This window comes from Cuculus canorus, chromosome 2, assembly GCF_017976375.1.
Source record: "Cuculus canorus isolate bCucCan1 chromosome 2, bCucCan1.pri, whole genome shotgun sequence".
Lineage (NCBI taxonomy): Eukaryota > Metazoa > Chordata > Aves > Cuculiformes > Cuculidae > Cuculus > Cuculus canorus.
In genome coordinates, this window is record NC_071402.1 from 152,259,217 (window position 1) to 152,278,720 (window position 19,504).

The 19,504-nt window shown below is 36.1% G+C and overlaps 1 protein-coding gene across 1 annotated transcript in view; it reads left to right on the plus strand.

The window, feature by feature from the left end:
• PAXIP1 (PAX interacting protein 1) overlaps nucleotides 1-15,619 on the plus strand; it is a 34,821-nt gene extending 19,202 nt beyond the window's left edge. The window contains exons 7-21 of the mRNA XM_054059557.1: nucleotides 958-1,675; nucleotides 2,459-2,553; nucleotides 3,496-3,591; nucleotides 3,922-4,059; nucleotides 5,374-5,495; nucleotides 6,050-6,234; nucleotides 6,367-6,410; nucleotides 8,926-8,993; nucleotides 9,382-9,484; nucleotides 10,792-10,960; nucleotides 12,466-12,566; nucleotides 13,777-13,911; nucleotides 13,996-14,071; nucleotides 14,634-14,693; nucleotides 15,135-15,619. Of these exons, the coding sequence (XP_053915532.1) occupies nucleotides 958-1,675; nucleotides 2,459-2,553; nucleotides 3,496-3,591; nucleotides 3,922-4,059; nucleotides 5,374-5,495; nucleotides 6,050-6,234; nucleotides 6,367-6,410; nucleotides 8,926-8,993; nucleotides 9,382-9,484; nucleotides 10,792-10,960; nucleotides 12,466-12,566; nucleotides 13,777-13,911; nucleotides 13,996-14,071; nucleotides 14,634-14,693; nucleotides 15,135-15,151 (2,127 nt within the window). The 3' untranslated portion in view covers nucleotides 15,152-15,619. The remainder of the gene's footprint in view (nucleotides 1-957; nucleotides 1,676-2,458; nucleotides 2,554-3,495; nucleotides 3,592-3,921; nucleotides 4,060-5,373; nucleotides 5,496-6,049; nucleotides 6,235-6,366; nucleotides 6,411-8,925; nucleotides 8,994-9,381; nucleotides 9,485-10,791; nucleotides 10,961-12,465; nucleotides 12,567-13,776; nucleotides 13,912-13,995; nucleotides 14,072-14,633; nucleotides 14,694-15,134) is intronic.
• The last annotated feature ends 3,885 nt before the right edge of the window (nucleotides 15,620-19,504 follow it).

A 19,504-nucleotide genomic window follows, 5' to 3' on the forward strand; every position in this document is an offset into this window, starting at 1 on the left:
AGCTTTGCAGTGTTCACCAGAGCAGATTTCAGGTTAAAAAGACATTATGAATGGCAAGTCTATAATTTCCTATTACTTCTTTAATTTTTAATAGGTAGTTTACATGAAAATATTTTGTAAATGTGTAGAGATACTGATCTTATTAGGCGTTTGCCTGGTTTTTCATTTTTGATGCTTTAAAATCTCACTTGCTAACTTGTGTCTGCTTGGTGTGAAATGATTTTTGCCTTCTGAAAATGAATTTAAAATCCAATTCATTTCAGCCCTCTGTATAACCCTAAAATCTATTATTCTCAGGTTTGGGATGGTTAGATGTTTCCTCCTTCCCTTCCCTTCTCTCCCTGCCACCTCCCCCCCCCCGATTGTTAGTGCTCAGCAGGTCAATGCTTTTCTTTGTATTTTGGGATTCAGTTAAAAAAATGTAGCTAAGTATTCCTGAATTGATTCAAAGAAAGCAAGGTTGTATTTGGTTTCCATGCTTCAAATAACACTAATTAGTGGAGGCATTATTAGCTATTTTTAACTTAAGGAAAATAAGACTATGAAACTAAACTTTGAACTTAATGGGCCAGCAGGATTATAAAATTAATAGTACAGTTGATTGAGTTGACCAGTGTGATTACTAATATAGTGTTCATATTAATATAGTGTTAATAGTCATAATGCTATCAGAGATATCATCAATAATACAGGGATGGGTTTTAATCTTAAATTTTGCTAAAATGTGCATTGCCTTATATTAGGAGCCACTTGTAGCTTCATGCTTTTCTGTGTGTAAGTCCTGTCTTTTCATTTTGCTGTTAGCAGTTGAAGATTTTTGTTTAGCTCACACTCTATTTATAAAGCATAGGATTCTTTTCTTTTGAGAACTGTATTTTCCCGGTAGTTCTTTAAATACTTAATTTTTAAAACTGAATGACAACAAAAAAGGTCACAAAACTAATCTTTGTTTTCTAGATGTTACAATCACTTTCAGCACCTACAAAAAGTTTAGAACAACAAGTAAATCATAGCCAACAGGGACATCCAAATGCGGTACTGTTTAGTCAAGTGAAATTAACACCAGAGACACATTTATTACAGCAGTCACATCAAGCACAGCAACAACAGCACCATCCTCTTTTACACCTTCAACCTCAACAACTTATGCAGCTACAACAGCAGCAGCAGCAACATCCGCAGATTTCCCAGCAGTCTTTCCAACAGCAACAGCCTCATCAGTTCGCACAACAGCAACAAGTTCATCAGCAGCACCAGTTCGCACAGCAGCAGCTTCAGTTTCCACAGCAGCAGTTACATGCACAACAGCAGCTACACCGCCCTCAGCAACAGCTCCAGTTCCAGCAGCAGCATGCTTTGCAGCAGCAACTTCATCAGTTGCAGCAGCAGCAGCTACAGCAGCAGCAGTTGCAGCAGCTACAGCAACAGAATCTGCAACAACAGCAGCTGCAGCATCATCATCAACAAATACAGCAGCAACAATTGCAGCAGCAGCACTTGCAGCGGTTACACCAACAGCATCAGCAACAGCAAATGCAGAATCAGGCAACACAACACTTAACTCAGACATCTCAAGCACTACAGCATCAAGTTGCAGCCCAGCCACAACACCACCAGCAGCAGCAGCAACAACTACAACAGCAGCCGCTTTTTGGACACGATCCAGCAGCAGAGAGTTAGTAATTATTGTCTTGTGATCCTGAAAAAAAGTGGCTAATGTGACATAGTGGGGGTTACATTATCAAAAAAAGATGCTGTGTTTACAGTAAAAGATTGTAAGACTTGGAAAGACCATTCATGGCTCAGGACCCACTTTATTAATTTTTAGGCAAATAGATTTAAATTATAACAAAGAATGATCTGAGAGGACTAAGAACTTTCTCTTGTCGAATATATGCTTTGTACTGCTAGCATATAAACTATGCTATGACAACAGCATGCCATACTTTTTTTTTTCCTTTGGAAGAGGGAGAAGGGGAAGCCTTTAAAGATGATAACAACTGGAAAGACACCTTGAATTTTGGATATACTAGTAAATGATGATTCAATATCAGATAGAAAGTTCTCATACCTTGCTTTGAATTTTGTCCGTTTTAGTAGAACTGAAAGATTTTTGATTGTTTTGACTTCGTAGTTGATCTCCGTAAAAGAATAAGTTGTTGTCTTACGTTTTAGTTTTGGTGCCACTTTCTTCTACTCCTTTAGCCGCTTCTTCCTTCTTCCAGGAAAAAAACCACCCAGAATAAAAGCAAACCTTGTGCTGAACTGGGCCTTTAGCTGTGGCTGTCAGCTTTGAAATTTTATATCCTATTTTTTCCAAGGAAGATGTACTTCAAAATTCAATGAAGTTTATAACCTGGCAATAGGAAAGATTAGTGCAGCAAATATGTTCTGAGATAAAGTCTTCAGACTCCTAAGTATTTAATGTTTTTTTCTTTTATGTGCCGAACTGTTTCAGTTCCAGAAGACTATTTCCTGCTGGGCTGTGTCTTTGCCATTGCTGATTACCCAGAACAGATGTCTGACAAGCAGCTGCTAGCAACCTGGAAACGGGTAAGATTTTGCCGTATTTTTAAAACAATATGATAACATAATGTGATAGTGACTAAATCCTGAAAGGACTGGTTGGAAGGATTTCAGCAGTGTTGACTTTTCTTTGGGCATCCTTTTGTGTAATGTTTTGTTACAACCTGAAAACATTATTCAACTGCAGCTGACCAGAAAAAGTAATAAAAGTGCTTCAGTCATGCAGCCTGGTTAAATTGGATCTCTATTCAGAGCACTGGCTAAATAAGTTATAGCATTGACTGTTTCCTCACTATTTATGCTTTTAATCAGGCAGCTGCAGTGCAGCAAATGTAATTGCTCTCTATCTTTAACTTGATAATATAAAAAGACTTTTTTGCGTATAATTTTGGCATTTAGTAGGTTGTGAGGTATCCACCTGAGTGAATAAGATAAAGGAATAGTGTGTTTCTATTTCTTGCCAACTTCTATTTTTCAGAAAAATCTGATTGTATCCTTTCCTAAATGAGAGGACTTTGGTGTTCTTCAGAAACTTCTGATGGATTTTGTAGTTGAATTTTCCCTACAATTTTGCAAAATCAAGTAAGCTGTTGACATTTTTAACAGCACTTGTGTTTATTGCTGAAACAGAATTAATTCTTGAAAAATTGTTTGATAGGTGTACTCCAAAAATAAAAAAACGTATGAAGGGTTATTTTTGTTTATATATTTTTGTTTGTGTGGTTTTAATTGACTCTAAAAAATAGACTTTTTGTAGCTCAGTGAAAAGGTCCATTTGTAATTTTGTTTCCTCCATTTTTTTCAAAAATATTTTTAAGCTAGATAACAAACCTTTTTTGGGGGTAACTCTTTAGTGAAATGTGGTGACAATGTCCCAGGGAGTAGACTTTAATTTCAGACTATTTATTTCTTAGAGTGATTTTAAAATTATGGTGTATATTAAAAGTTCTGGGTTTATTCTTTTACCAGATCATCCAAGCACATGGTGGGACAGTGGACCCTACCCTTACAAGCAGGTGTACTCATCTTCTTTGTGAAAGCCAAGTCAGTAACATGTATGCTCAGGTATGCAAACCAGTAATGCGTACTCATGCATGCTTTCATTTTATTACTAGAAAGGTAGGGCTTTTCAGTCTGAACTTTATACTTACATTGTCAGTATAAAATTAAAGTTTTTCATTATGTACTTTTTTATTATTTCTGTTTTATGGTATAACAGAATTTTATAGTGTGAGTAGTAGATTTATTCCAGAGAATACTGAGAAAGATACTATGAGAAGGATCCTGAAAAAGTAGAGAAAAAGAAACTATTAAAATCAAAACTTTGTATTGTAGAAAAAGTTTAAAATAAAATGTATTTAGATTTTTAAAACCTGTTTATGCATGTATCCACAGGCTTTAAGAGAGAGGAAGAGATGTATTACAGCACATTGGCTGAACTCAATCTTGAAGAAGAAGAAAATGGTACCACCTCATCGAGCCCTACATTTTCCAGTGGCATTTCCACCAGGAGGAAAGCCGTGCTCACAGCACGTAAGGAAAACCTTGCTTCTAACAAGTGCTTAATTTGTTATGTGAGTGGTATTCAAACAGAGCTAGAAAGTGTTTACTCAAAGCAAAATACAGTTTTCATTGGTCTTGGAGTCACAGAAACGTAGAATGGTTTGAGTTGGAAAGGGCCTTAAAGATCACTTAGTTGTTAATCTTAAGACCCTGTTTTTATGTGATATGTACCTACTGGGTGATTTAAGGTGCTTTGCAAGTCTTACTGAGCTCTGAGTGGTGAGGAGTAACAGCTGTGCTTGTGAATTATTCTTTTACAAACTGAAGTGGAAAGACTACATGAGTTATACACAGCAAGATGACAGGATTCCAAGCTATGTAGTTTTTATTAGCAGCACATCTAACAGTATATGCATCCTTTGCCATAACACAATATTTTCAGGGGATTTTTTGAGGGTTTTTCTGGGTCAGTACTTAGCAAATATCAGACAAAGAATATCAGACACCTGTGCAATGAGGAGTACTGTGGAATTTGAATTTTGTGGAGTTGAAATATAAACTTGCAGTTGAATTAGGTGCATCTTGAAATACACTGTGCAATGTAAACCAAGACGCCAAAGTATGTCTTGGGATTGGATTTCTTTTTTGCTGGATGCAGATGTACAGGATACAGCCTTTCTACTAGCCAGTTCTAAAAGGCATAAAAAGAAATATAGATTTGGGAAAATTAGAATATAATAATATGCATGTGAACACAGTGGTAAGTAGTAAATGTAGTATGTAATGAAATAAATGTAGTTTATTATCAACAACAAAATTGCTGTTGCCTTTTCCTATTAGGTGAGAATGGGAAAAATGAAAACTTGGCAAGACTAAGGATAAGAACAGGAGAGGCAGAATTACAGTTCCCCACCTATTATCAGTTTGGCTTCATGGCAGGGTAGAGCAGAGTGTTCACGAGATTTTTAAGAGTAGGGGAAGTTAGTATAAATGTTTCTCTGTCTCCCTGAATATAGACAGCAGAAGAAAGAGGTGAGACATGTGCGAGAAGAAAACTAGCTGTGAACTCATAGTAAAAGTAGTCTTTGTAAATAAAAAACAACTGACTAGCAGAATGAAAATTATCCTTCTTGAGTCAGAACTAGTGCTGGAAACCTGAAATGTTTATATATAAATAAATCACTTTTAAATTGTACTTTATGTATCCTGTATACCATAGTTATGGTGCTGTATATCCTTTTGTAATATTTAAAAAAAAAAACCACAGAAAAATATTTTCAGTGGTAGAGTTTTGTAAGTACTATCTATGTTAAGTTATTTGTAACTGTCTCTTTCTATGTGTAGATAATCTCTGTGACAGGATTTGTTGATAGCGACAGAGATGATCTCAAACTAATGGCCTACCTAGCAGGTGCCAAGTACACAGGCTATCTGTGTCGCAGCAATACAGTTCTCATCTGTAAAGAGTAAGTGCAGAGATAAATCAATCCTCACGCTTTCAGTTTCCTGTTGCAGTTACTGCCTTTCTTAATGTGAGCTGCTTGTTAGGTGTCATGAGAATGTTAATAGATTTGTGAGTTGTTAGCAGTAAACTTAGTGATGCTGGTTTTTTGGACTAAAGTACTGTACACTGTTACATGACAAATTTTGCCTTCTGAAGACAGGCAAATGAAAAGTAATTCCTAATTTCACTGTTCTGCAATATTTTATAAGTGATGCTGACTGTTGCATCATCTATATGTAAATTTTATTTTTTTTTTTAATAATACTTACTTTACAATTTTGGGGGAGGGAAAATTAAGTTAAATCCAGGTCCAACTTGATTTCATTTGGGGCAGAAATTCTCCCCTTAATGTATTTTTCCAGCACATAAATCAAAAGTAGTTTTTCAGAGTATCTGCGTTGTCACAATTAAAACTGATATTAGGCTGACACAGAAATATAAGTATTTTAGGTTTATTATTAGAAATTTTACCTATTTAACTGAAATATTTTTTTTTCTTCATCTCTGAACAATAAGACCCAGTGGCTTGAAGTATGAGAAGGCTAAAGAGTGGAGAATACCATGTGTAAACGCACAATGGCTCTGTGACATACTACTAGGAAATTTTGAAGCTTTACGGCAGATACAGCACAGTCGGTATACAGTGTTCAGTCTTCAAGATCCACTTTCTCCTAGTCAACACCTAGTTCTGAACCTTCTGGGTAAGAGTTTCAGTGCCCAAATCCTGTGTTCTGTATCATTATCTATGTACTTGTTTAATAAGTAGAAGCTTGTCTCTTCTGTTATAAACAATTTTGCATTGCATCATTTTTGTTTTGTTCTTCATTTCCTAGATGCTTGGAGAGTCCCATTAAAGGTATCGCCAGAACTTCTAATGGTATGTTGAATTATTGTATATATACAATATATATGTGTAGTGGTTTTAATGTGTGAGCACATGTGTATGTGATCTGAGCAGTGTGCCAGGGGGACTTGCATTGACCTGAACTGAACGTCTTGGCTGTATGTCCTGCTAGTGTTCTGTATTTTATTTTGAGAAACCTGAGAAATCATCTTTTGCAGAACTGAAATTGCAGTGTGATATACAAAATCAAGTTACTTTTGAGACATCTTTGGCTAGTGCTGCACTTTTCAATGTTTACATCAAACCTTTAGGAAGGGCTTAGTATTTTTTGAGTCAGTACCTAACATGATCCAAAAATCAGGCCACATAAGGGTTTTCAAGGCAAAGCACCCAAAATCAGTAGGAATTTTGTTAGAATATTGACTAAATTTTAAATAGGATAGATAATGTAAATTAAGGATGGAACTACTTTATATTATTTCTTTTGAAATATTTTAAGAATTAACACCATGGGTCACATACATCATATATTTCATAATTTGAAAATATATCATGCTTTAAAAAGTGTAGATGATAACCCTGGACATAATAGCAGTAAATGAACAACAGTAAAGAAACTAAGAACATACTTCAAAAAAGATAGGAAACATTTAGTTTTTATCAGGTAGTGTATTCTGTGAAACATTCAAAATATGAGACAGGTGTAAGAGCTGAGGTGGAAACTGCAGCTTATTTTCTGAACGGTTTCCTTCTTCTCAATATGTGGATACCTATTTCACTTTTGTCTTGTATATTCGCTTCCCATTTCAGATAGAAACAGATGACTGCTAGATAACATGTTATACTGCACAAAAATGTTATGCCTTACGTCTTTTGTTCTGGATCACTTCTTATCTCTGTCATTTTGTGTACTCTTCAGAAAAGGAGAGCTTAGTAACTGTCATAACTTAATTTGTGCTAATACTTCAAATGCGGTCTTGGCACTATTTGTTGTTTTAATACCTTTCAGCTTTAGAAATACCCACTACTATATACCTGGCTATAAGTTTGAAATGCTCTTCAGCTTATAGACCCTTGTGAAGTTGCTTCATGGGCCCATAGGAAACTAGTTTTTAGGAAATTATCTGCATATAAAAATTGGTGTACTGCATATTTTCATGAATAAGGATGTATTCTACCAGTGGCAAAATAAAAAGTCCTTGAAGAGAATTGCTATGCACTGTTATTTAAAATAGCTTTTAACTAACTCAGTAATTCTTGGTGTCCACACTGCACTTGATCTCATCTTAAAATTGGGCATCAGCCCCATTTGTGTGACTCAGTCAGACTAGGTGGTGGTCCATGATTTGTCCATGTAGAAAACAGAGAACTCGAGGGGTCAGAAAGCCTAATTCAGTACCTCCCTTTCTGTATTTACCATATGAGGACCCTTACATATGTGAAGTGAGAAACTTGTGACTTAGATAGAGGAGGACTTCTGAAGGTAATCTTGTTCCACTCCCCTCAGGATGCTCACGTATGACAAATGTGATTTGGTAATAGAAAATGCTGTGCATGTGGAACTGTCAGACAAGGTACTTCACTGCCTTCACAGCAAGCATTTCTGTTTGTCTTAGAATTTCAAGTGTGGGGTCCTCTTTTGATGACAGCTGTCTGTCAGATGGTGTTGATGCCATCTACCTTTTGCATTTGCATAGTTGAAATGTCTATCAAAAAGTGAGTGCGTGCACTTTTCTTTCCAGCTGCTCTTACTAGTGATTGTCTAGCATAAAAACGCACGTCCCTGAGAGCAGCGAACAAACCCCTGTGGCCTGTTCTTCCCAACGGACTGTCCTCACAGTGAGGTTGGAATAATGCTGCCTGTCTTTCTGGTCATGGGCCTTTAGTATTCCTCATTCAATTTTAGGTGTAGATTTGAACGTTAAAAAGGAATAGACGTCCCATGCTCCTGCAAGTGAGAGCTATGGTTTCAAGTTATGCAGGTCAGGGGGAGCCTAAAAGCTATTATACGTTTCTCTACTCCTAGGCAAATGCTCTCATGGCTTATCTAGTACTGGGGAGGTGGGAATGTCTATCCAGTGAGTACCTGACCACCTGCTGGAGCTTCTGTCTGTGTAGTAAGCGAACTCGAGTATTTAAATCACAGGTGCCAGTATTTTCTGTTGATATTTAAGCACCTGGAAAAATACTGTAGTCTTCAGGTGTTTAACAAATGGACAGGTTTTTCAGTCTCTTTCTCATTTAATTATTTGAGATTTTCACTGATGATTATCATCTTTATTTAAAGTCCTACAATATTTTATTTGGTGTTCATATAAATGATTACATAACTTTATGGAGAGGCTTTGGTTAATATTCAGCTTGCTCTTGAGTCAGTTGTGTAAGCAGTAGGTACACCAGTATGCATTCAGTAGCATGTCTTTTTTCATTTGTGTTTAATTTTCTTTAATATCATCTCAGGATATTGGTGTATAGTTTTCATCTTTCAGAATAGAAGTTGGTTTCCTTGCTCAATTCATATGTAAATACATAGATGATGTAATTTCAGGGTGTGAGGTTGCCTTTGAAACCAAAGCAAAATGAGTCCAGTCTTCAGCCATCTTCCAAAAGAGCAAGGTAAGAATAGTGGGCAATCAGTGCCAGTAGTCTTGAATTTCCTTTTCTACAGAAAAAAAAAATCTTGATATAATTATCAATGTTCTTTGCATATTGCCAGCTACTCAACTGGCAGGAATCAGTGCTTTTTGTATATTGCCAACTGGCAGGAATAAAAGAATAACTAGAGAGTGAAATAGTGAGAGAATTGGAAGAGAACAGAAAGAGGTGAAAGTCCTGTTCTCAGCACAGAAATTTTTTCTTAAGAAGAAGATTAATCCTGTGTAATTCTTACCATCTGAGTGCTTCAGTTGGTAAAAGTTGCAAGTGTATGCTTGTCTAGTTTTAAAATAATAACATGACCTTGGGCCTAAAATTCACATTCTATTGTATTTCATATGTTTTGTAGGATTGAAGACATACCACCACCTACTAAAAAACTCACCCCAGAATTGACGCCAATGGTGCTCTTCACAGGATTTGAACCTATGCAAGTTCAACAGTACATGAAGGTGACTTTAATGCTTCTCTTGTGTATTACATTGGAACATCTGATAACTTCTTTCACGATGTTGACTATTTGCTATCTAGGACTTGATTAGCATACATCTGGTGGATAACACCTCATACCTACTAAGGCTGCGGTTAGTGTAAATTAATGTGAAATGAGTTTTATTTGGTAACTGTTCTGCTTTAGATAACTGCGTGTTTCTGTGCTACTTGTTTGTTCTTTCTGTATGATTATTTAAAAGGCCTCTTCCACGTTTGTTTTTAAATTGGCAAAGTTCATAACCAAATTTAGGTGAGAAAAGCAGTGATGGTTTTACTGGATAAGACTCAAGATTCTTCTAGTGTAGTTGCTATCTGTAATGCCAAGTGCTTCAAAAAAAGCCGATGACAAAGCTTATGGCAGGTGTGAGATAATAAGTTCCTGTGGAGATTTTATTCTATTTCCTAATAAAGCTGTCCCAAAACTTAAAATCCAAAAATTCACAGCATTCTTCTGCCAGTATAAAAATCCAGTCATTCCTTGGACCTTAATAATTACTAGATAGTGGACCTTAATAATTACTAGATACAAAAAACTTTATTTATGTTGTTTTTTACATATTGGCTAATGTTTGAGGCCAGGTGTTTTTCTAACTGGTGCCATCGGTTATGTGATCTTGCTCCAGGTGGTTGAAAGTAACTGAGGCCTAGTTTGCGTCTGCTGCATTTGTTAGAATTAGGCGTCACTGCAGTGTGCTTAAAAATATCTATTATCTTCTTTATTATACCTAGACTTGTTTTTAAAGTCATTGAACTTAGGAGGTTTTTTTCCTATGTAGTGTTTGCATTGGAAGCTTGATCCTAAATGTTTTGGAAAACTTAAAAATTTTTTAGTATATCCCATAAAGTTCCAGTGTCAGCTCCTCGTTTTCTGTTATGTTGCTACTGGGGGGTCGGAACTGGATATCTTAAAGGTCCCTTCCAACCCAACTGTTTTGTGATTCTGTGATTTTCATTAGATGCTTTTCTTTTTTAAGAAAAGGCTAGCAAAATTAAGTTTTCTGTAGCTACTGTGTATATTATACCTTCCACATAAAAGATAAAAATTATTAAATTTTTTACATACTTAAATTTAATAACATGTTTCACTTAAAAAAAAGATTTTAATTTGTGTCTCCTAAAATTAATGAGCTTCAAGAATGACTGTAGTACAGAAATCTTATATTGACTGTTTCATTAGGACCTTTGATGGTGGTGTTATAACTCTTTATTTTCCCTCCAGTTTTTAAGGAACTGTTCCATTCTGATTTGTGTTTTGTATAACTTTCAGAAACTGTATATCCTTGGAGGTGAGGTAGCAGAATCTGCTCAGAAGTGCACACATCTAATTGCCAGTAAAGTGACCCGAACTGTCAAGTTCCTGACAGCAATTTCTGTAGTCAAGCACATAGTAACTCCAGAGTGGTTAGAAGAGTGTTTCAAATGCCAGAAGTTTGTTGGTAAGTTAAACTTGTATCAGCTTCTATAGTAAAAATAAGGTTTGTTGATTTAAGTATTTGAAAATAGAATGAATACTTAAATGTGCTTCATTGTTTTGACTTAAGACTTTAGTGTCTCTTGCTAGTTTTCTAAAGAGTTCAGTTTTGAAAGCAGAGATTGGAAGCCTACAGCAAATCTGACTTGCATAGTTCACAACTCATATTATGTTTAAATAGTTATACTAGCAGCTAGTTTATATTTCACTTGAAGTAGAAGGTTATGTTGGTATCGTTAATTTGCCATAAGAAGAAATTATGTATTATTTTATTTACTTAAGTTATCTTTCAGGGGAACATTTTGTTTAGTTTAGTTTTCATCTGCTTTAGTACAGTGTCTTTTCATTAAATGAAGTAAAAAAAAAACACTTCAAGAGGTTGCTTGAGGGTAAGTGATTGGTTAAGCATTGTATTTCTCTCTCATGTAGACACTTGCAGACTTTTTCCTATAGTTACATTAATTTTTAAGCTCCAAGTACTTTTAGTTTCAATAAACTTTCTAAAGTAAAAGTTATAAAGCACTAGGTTGCTTTTGGAAATACATACAGAAATGCATTTAACAGACTTAAATCTATGCATAATTAACTAATAAACTAACAAACGTTTTTATAAATCTGGAGAGAGTAACTTGCTTGGTTCAGCATCAGTGAGCTGAGAAATCAATCCATTTGAAAGCTTAGAAGATAGTCTGGGAGTTTCAAAGGATGACTGTTTCAATACAGTACTTGAAGTACTTTACTTGTCTGCTGAAATTTAGTTGATTTGTAGGTAATGGGCTGCCTTCACTTTTGTACCTACTACAGTGATGGAAAAATATGACAATTGTCTAGAAAAATTGTCCTACTGGTTTTCTTTGTCTTATGGAAGAATATTAATATCTCTTCCAGGTTGTCAGAACTGTCCTCAAAAGACCAATTTGTTCTTCATATAAAATTTTTTTGCTCTTCAAATTCAGGTGTTTTGAATTAAATCTGATTTAGAAGTATGTTTGACGTAGCTTTTTGTTTAAGACTGAAATTCCATCCCTAATGAAAAATGAAAAATCAGCTGAATAGCAGGATTAGGGAAACAGATAGATAGAAAGTTTACTTTTTTAAGGCTGCGTGAGGAGTTGAAGACAAGTTCGGAGCTCCAGTTCGTTGCCATAGCGATCTGAACTTAAACTTAGTTGTTCTGATCTTTTGTTTGTGGAGGATCAACAAATAAAAGTTTGCAAATTCCTCCAGTAAGTTAGAAAAGGGGCTTTGTAAAATAGTGGTTGTTGCTAGGTATAAAGTGTAAAATGCGCACACCATTTTATTCTCCAAGTAATTGTGGTTCATCATTTTAAGAAGCCTGATAAAATGAGGTATTATAATCGTGTGGGGGTTTACCATTTAGGGTCACTCTGCCACCAGCATTTTCTGATCAGATTACATCCTGGATGTTATTGTCTTTTGTGTGTTACAAGGTGAGTCTTTCTTTTTCAGATGAACAGAACTTTGTGCTCAGAGATGCTGAAGCTGAGGTGCTTTTCTGCTTTAGTTTAGAGGAGTCTCTAAAGAGAGCACAAGTAGCTCCACTTTTCAAGGTATGCAGTTTAAAATAACATTTCAATACTGGAGGTTTTCGACCTGGATTTTTTTCAGCTTTGGGAACGCAGGTTTTATACTCAAGGGCAGTAAAATAGACTAGTATATAATGCGAAGCATTCGTTATAAATTTTACTTTTCACTTCATGCCTATTTCATGCCTAAGCATCATTGGGATGGATCTAAGCTTCTGAGTCATGGGTCCTGTAGACGCAAACAAAACATTCTCAGTATATGCTCAGTATACTTAACAGTATTTATTCCCTGACAGAATTTAGAACATTGCTCTGTTACTTGTAAAAAGCAATTTACAGAAGGGAGGGTGTCTTTTTTCCATTTTTCTTTTTCACACCAGCCTCGTAGTCAGAGCATTTGCCCATGAAAATGAGAGTCTGAGAGTGAGTTTGCACTTCAGACTCAGGGTGTTACAATTTGGTTCTCCTTGAAGACAGCACTTACCACAAGGCTGTTTGCTAGGATGGCACAAGATGTTTTTCATGCCTCCAGTTAAAATTATGTTGCAGTGCAGAGAAGTATCTGAAGATCCAAGTTGCTGGAGAGTCCTCAGCCTAACTGAATAAGACTCTTTATTGAGGCAAACCACCTAACGAGTATTTTTACAACCTACGATGAGTAAAGAACCTATGTCTTTTATTAAGTTTACATACTACATTTCACTCAGTTTTGCGGTCTAAATAGCAAGGTGTTTTTCATTCTCAGCTGGTAAACAGAAATATGCTACTTTGTGATCTATCTCCTCAGTCGAGTAGTTGGATAATTTTTGTCAGAAAATAATTAACTGGCTGTTAATTAAAAGGTGAAAGTTCTTTTGCAAGACTTAAGACATCCCTGTGCTTGAAGAAGTAAGGAGCGCTGTTGTTCTTTCCAAGCTGCAGTTACCTATTTTTTTAATTATATTTTAAACAGTGGTCATTTGAAGGTTTCCTGGTTGTGATTTTACAGGTGTTGACATAGGCAGACCTAAGCTGTTCATATTTATCAGAATTGTGGGTTTGCCCCTCCAGGGAAAACATCAGTGATAATTAAAAGACAACTCATCAGCTTATGAATTTGTTGCCATAAAGCGGTACCTAATACCAGCTTACAAAGCTTGCCCCATGATTATGTAAGAGAACAGTAATAAAACTTAATGCAGAAATTCGTTAATAAAATCATGATTTTTTTCTTATCCTTTCTTACATTTTTTAGGGAAAATATTTTTACATTACACCTGGAATTTGTCCCAGTCTTTCCACCATGAAAGCTATTGTGGAATGTGCAGGAGGAAAAGTATTATCTAAACAACCTTCCTTTCGAAAGCTCATGGAGCATAAGCAGAATAAAGTGCGTATAAAATTGCTTTCTAAGATTTATTGGTAATTTCTTACTATGCTGTTCTGAGTTTACAGTTAGTTTTTTTTTGTTTAGAGTTTGCCTGAGATAATTTTGATCTCCTGTGAAAATGATCTTCACTTATGTCGAGAATATTTCGCAAGAGGCATAGGTATGTATAAGCTATAGGTGTAATTTGAATTGTATAGGTGTTATTTTGATTTCTATTACTATTATTATTTTGCAAGTAGACATATTTAGAAGCTTTGAGATAATTATAGAGGAATATGTGCTCTGTCCTGCAAACCACGGAGAAATCTGAGCCAGCTGTTTGCTAGGTATTTCTAGTAGAGGTATTTTATAGCCAGGTCACCATAAATCTTTGGAAGGGTATGCTTGAACCTGGGGTGCTTCAGTCCTGCCTGAGGCAAGACTAACATCTCAGCATTCATTGCTAGTTAAGGATTTGATGTTTTTCACTTTACCTGTTTTTACTTCGGTGTAGAACCCCAAGACGTGCTGTATTTATTAACAAGGACATGCAGAGGGAAGCCTGGTATTTGGGGTGTGAAGCGTGTAATGGCTAACAGTGGGGCAGTGGTAGCGGGGGCAGCGCCCCTTATGCCTCTGCATGAAGAGCAGAAAGGTGCAGAATGGTCCCTCGTGACACACACGGAGTGAAAGGAGAATGTCCTCGTAAGGTGTAACTGCATGCTTGTGTTTGATATTTTCAGATGTCCACAATGCTGAGTTTGTTCTGACAGGGGTACTTACTCAAACACTGGATTATGAATCATATCCTTTTTGTGTAAAGGTTGTCAAGTGCTTGGGCAACTGTGGTTTACTAAAAGTTTTTCTTAATTAGGACCTAATTATAAATATTTTTTAGGATGTGTAATGTTCACTTGATGGGAGGGTGGTTTTAACACTCAAAAGCCTAGCTCAAATTCAAAGTGGAGTTACTTTTTGGTAGGAAATACTTCAGTGCAGGTGGGAGGCAGAGTTGTCAGAAAGTAATCAGAACAGGAAAAGGAACAGGAAAAAAAACTTGTCACTAAGGAAAAGATTTGTCACGAGCTACTTGTAGATTAGGAAAATAGCTTTTTACTGAAGATTATAAACCTTGTTTGATAAATGTAGTGGAGGGACTGGTAAGACTTCTGTACTTTTATGCATGTTTTTAATATAAGTTCTATTTTGCAGTCATTTCTTAAAATTCTTCCTTAACAAACGTACATATAAATTTACTTGATGGACAGTAAAATGCCTTACTGCTTCGGAATCCTTGGAGCATTAAATCTAGCTGTTCAGCCATTGTACAAAGCAACTAAAACTTCCTGTGGATGCCGTTTTCCAGCTGTTTTCCTAGGGATGATGAGCAGTTTAAAGCAGGAAAGCAAAAATAAAATGCATCTTTTTTAGGATGTGTGATTTTATTATGCTGAAACATAATTTACTATGTTTTGTATTATACTACTGTTTTAAAAGAGCCCACTTTAGGTATCATGATTAGCCCATTTTTAAGCATTTTAACGTAAATGATGGTACTCAGCCAAAAGTAATTTGGATGTAAAAATAAAAGGGCTTGCTATCTATTAAATTATGGATGTTGAATATGAAAATGTTTTGTACTTTATTTTTATTTCTTATACTCTATTTTCTTTTATATTGATATTTTGCCCACATTTTAAATAAATGTACTTTTAAATGTTTTACTCTATATTTTAGTGGTGGTTCATTTTTTTGAATACTGTGCAACAATGGCACTCTGGTAAGAGTAAATTACTCAAATCTTTTTCCAAGCAATGTAAAATTATTTTAAGCTTATTTTACCAGGTATGTTTTAATATATGAATCCCAGTGATTTAAAGAGAAATAGTTGTAAATGTATATATTTGTTTTTACTGAAACAAAGAAGCAGCTTGAAGGAAGGAGAAACTATAACCCTGCATATTACACTGTTGTGATAATTTTGTTTGTATAGTGAGTTTTAATAAATAAATTTTAAAACCCATTTCCCAAATCTATATTCAGTTGTATTTCCTAATACAGTTCTAATAACCTGACTTGCCATTTTTGTCAGTTTAGATTCAAGTAGATGAAAAAGCCATCCTAAAAACATTTGATCAGCAAGCCGTTAGACTGGTGGGAAAGTGCAGATACTCACTTGCCTGAACAGTTACGAGTGTATTATAGCACCTTGTGAACCATTCATAGAACGATTCAAAATGTAAAATAAAAAACCAAATAATAGCTTACCATACTTTTCTCAAGCATTTTGTATTTCTACGCAGAACCACTTTACAGGGAAGCTTTTACAAATACAGTATCACTAAACTGAGGTAAGCTGCTATTTTCAGCTAATGCAAAGCTTTCTACAGAGAGATTACTAATTTCAAATCTCTCTTTTGTGCTGTGGCTTATAATGGAAATTGAACTGATACTTTACTTAACTCTATCTGTTGCCTTTCTTCCTATGCCTCAGTTCAACTAAGTATGTAAGCAAATTCAAGCTGTAAGAACACAGTGGTAGTAATTTCAAGATGAATGAAGTCCCATGAAGGTCAGTACTGCCCCTGATGCCTGTTATTGCTGGCTCTGCATTCCTCAGCTATCCTGATCTATTCCTGTATTTGACATTTATATTGTAAGCGATAAGGGGCAACATGATGATAACAAGAGTGGCAAAAGTTCTACCAGCATATCTTTTGGAAAGGTGACAAAATGTAGTAAATGAAAATGCTGTATTTTGGCTCAAGGTGTTTTTAAGTGCATCGGAGGTTAAAAAGGTGTGGCACAAGGTGGGAGAAAATGGTACTTTTCCCCAAATGCCATTCACTTGTAACTGCAGAGTTGTGTGCGTTTTCTTAGGGTGATATTCAGCTCTTCATGATAGTTTCTTCTTCATTACGAGACAGATTAATAAAAGTCTTTAATGTGGAGATCGAAGATTGCAAGTTGATCGCATGATTTTATGCTTTAACTTTTGAAAATATTAAGGAGGGAATGCAGTGGGAGTTAATTGTTGCTGATGAGTTGTTGTGCAAAAGACTTAAATTGTTCAGACATATAGACCTGTCAAGTCTAGTTTCCCCTTACTGTCAAAGGAGGAAGAGAATCTCTCTAAAACCTCACTTAGTTAAAGACTCCTGCAGAGAGCACATCTCTTAACCAGTTTGCTAAACTGTTATCCAAATCTTTTAGAACACAGAAAATAGGTGAGATGAATCACGCCCTGAAGAACTTCAGTAATGCATTGCATAAATACTGGGTTTTTTAAAAAGTACACCTCCCCTCTCCCATCAAATACACTTCCAAATGTGTTATGCTGAAATGATGTAAAGCTGTGTTAATCTGTATGTCTCAAGACTTCCTTCATTATACTGGTTGCCAGTTTGCAGAAAGTTTTTCGATGCCTTTTCCTTTAAAACAAGTATCGGCTGTTGTAGCTTTTGGACTTTTGGAAATGTTGTGATACACAGAACTTTTTTACCTTGAATAAATATTTTCTACCTGTCATGCATTTAGTATATTTTCTGTATGCCTTATAAATGATGAATTGTCTTACCTAATGTAAACACTGGTTTCAAAAAGAGATACGTGTGTGTAATGAGTCAGTGGCACTTTTTAACTGTGCATTAAATCAAACACAGGGCATATGAGTTTGCAGGACTTGGTTCTAAAAACCAAGAAGACCTACTAGAACAGTTTTCTGTAGAATGAAACTTACCACTGAGGGAGGAGAGGCAAAAAGTCCAGGTTTGAATGTGTTAGCAGGTTCTGCTTCAGCAACATAAACTGCTAGACTCGCTAATGCATTTCTGCCTCAGTAAGAGTTCTCACCTTCTTTAGCATTAACTTCTTCCACGTTTTCCACAATGAAGCAGTGTTAAGGATATATAACACCTTTGCCAAAGACTACTACAGATGAGATATGTGAATGCAATAGCATCTGAAACATAGATTTCCTTATGAAAACTATCCAAAATGCTGTCAGATATTGCATAGAGAAGCTTGACGAAAACTGAATGCAATCATGGAACAAATGAACCCCGTGGGACAACGTGAGTGGTAAGGCATCTGTTTCACCATCAGTGGAGACAGTGTGTTTATTTAGCCAACATACAAATATGACTGATTTGATTAACCTTTCAATTAGAGTAAAAAACAGAACCTGCCAAGAAATAGTCTTTCAATAACCACGGGAGCTGTCCAGAGCCAACTGGCTTCAACAGATGTTGTTGTGTGTGTGATTAGGGATAGAGAAAGGGGTTGATGAAATATGCTGATTATAAATTGCTGTTATGAACATGCTTCTCCTTTAGTGGAAAGTTATAATACTTAAGTATCTATTTGATCCTGTCTCTCGCACTCAGGAAAAATAAATACTTGCTCCTTGCAGAAGCATTAGGTCCATAATAAAAGCTTGTGTTCTTTACAGAAAATCTGTCCCGATATCGCAGTTATTTAAAGATAAATACAGAACATGTCCATAATAGCGGAGACATTCCATCAGTTAGGGATCTGCTATAAGTCAAAGAGGTGTGGTCTCCACTCATTACCTTGCAGCTTTTTTTGCCATGAGTCAGAAAGGAGAATTCTAGGACAGAATTGTAGAAGTTTGGCTGTAAGAGACCTCTGGAAGTTGTATCAAGTTTTGGGGTCTTGAAGGGCAGACATACCACAACCTCTGTGGGCACCCATTTCTGTATTTTGCTGCCTCCAAGGTAAAAAATAAACCACCCTCATATCTAATCAGATTGTCCATTGTTCTGCTGGCAGCTGTTGACTAATTTCATTTCCAGGCACCTCTGAGAAGAGTCTGGCTCTTATCTTGTTTCTGCCCTCCTGGCAGGTAGTTGTAGAGAGCAGTAAGACATGCTGTTAAGGCTTGAACGCCCTCAAGCTCTCAGCCTGTCCTTGTGCATTGTGTACTTACACCCCCTAATCATCTTGATGGCTTTCTGCTGGACTTGCTCCTTCAGGTCATTGTCTTACTGCATGAGGGAACCCAAAACTATGGAAAGAGAGAAAAGGTTCTCAATACCTTGGCCTTTTTCATGACTTTCATCACTAGGTCCTTGTTGAACAGCAGGCTTTCCTTTTTCCTAACCTTTTTGCTATTGATCTGTTTACAGAAGCCTTTCATGCTGCCTCTCACATCTCTTGCTAGTTTCAACCTGGCCAAGCTACTGGTGAAAAAAAAAAATCAGCTGTGCAGTTCAAGATGTGTAAAACATCTAGGTAGAGTAAACAAGTATAGAATGGATGCGTTTAGGAAGGTTGTACAACTTTGATCTTTACACAGGTGTGCTATTAAGAATTCGTGAATGTTTTCTAGGTGCAGTTTAGTTAGTTTTCCCTAGCTCAAGGCAAAAGGGTAGACAAGAAGACAGCTCTGTTGATGTTTATGTATTTTATGTTTAAGTATCCTGATGCTTTACAGGGTGGTAGGAGGTTACATAAACCAATCTATGTTAGGTAAGGATTGCTCATTTTATAGATGGAAATTAGGATGGAGAGAAGGCTGCATGGGAGGTGGTGAAGTAGGGAATAAAACCCAGGTTACCTATATTCAAAGGTCACACCCTGACAGCCAGTCATA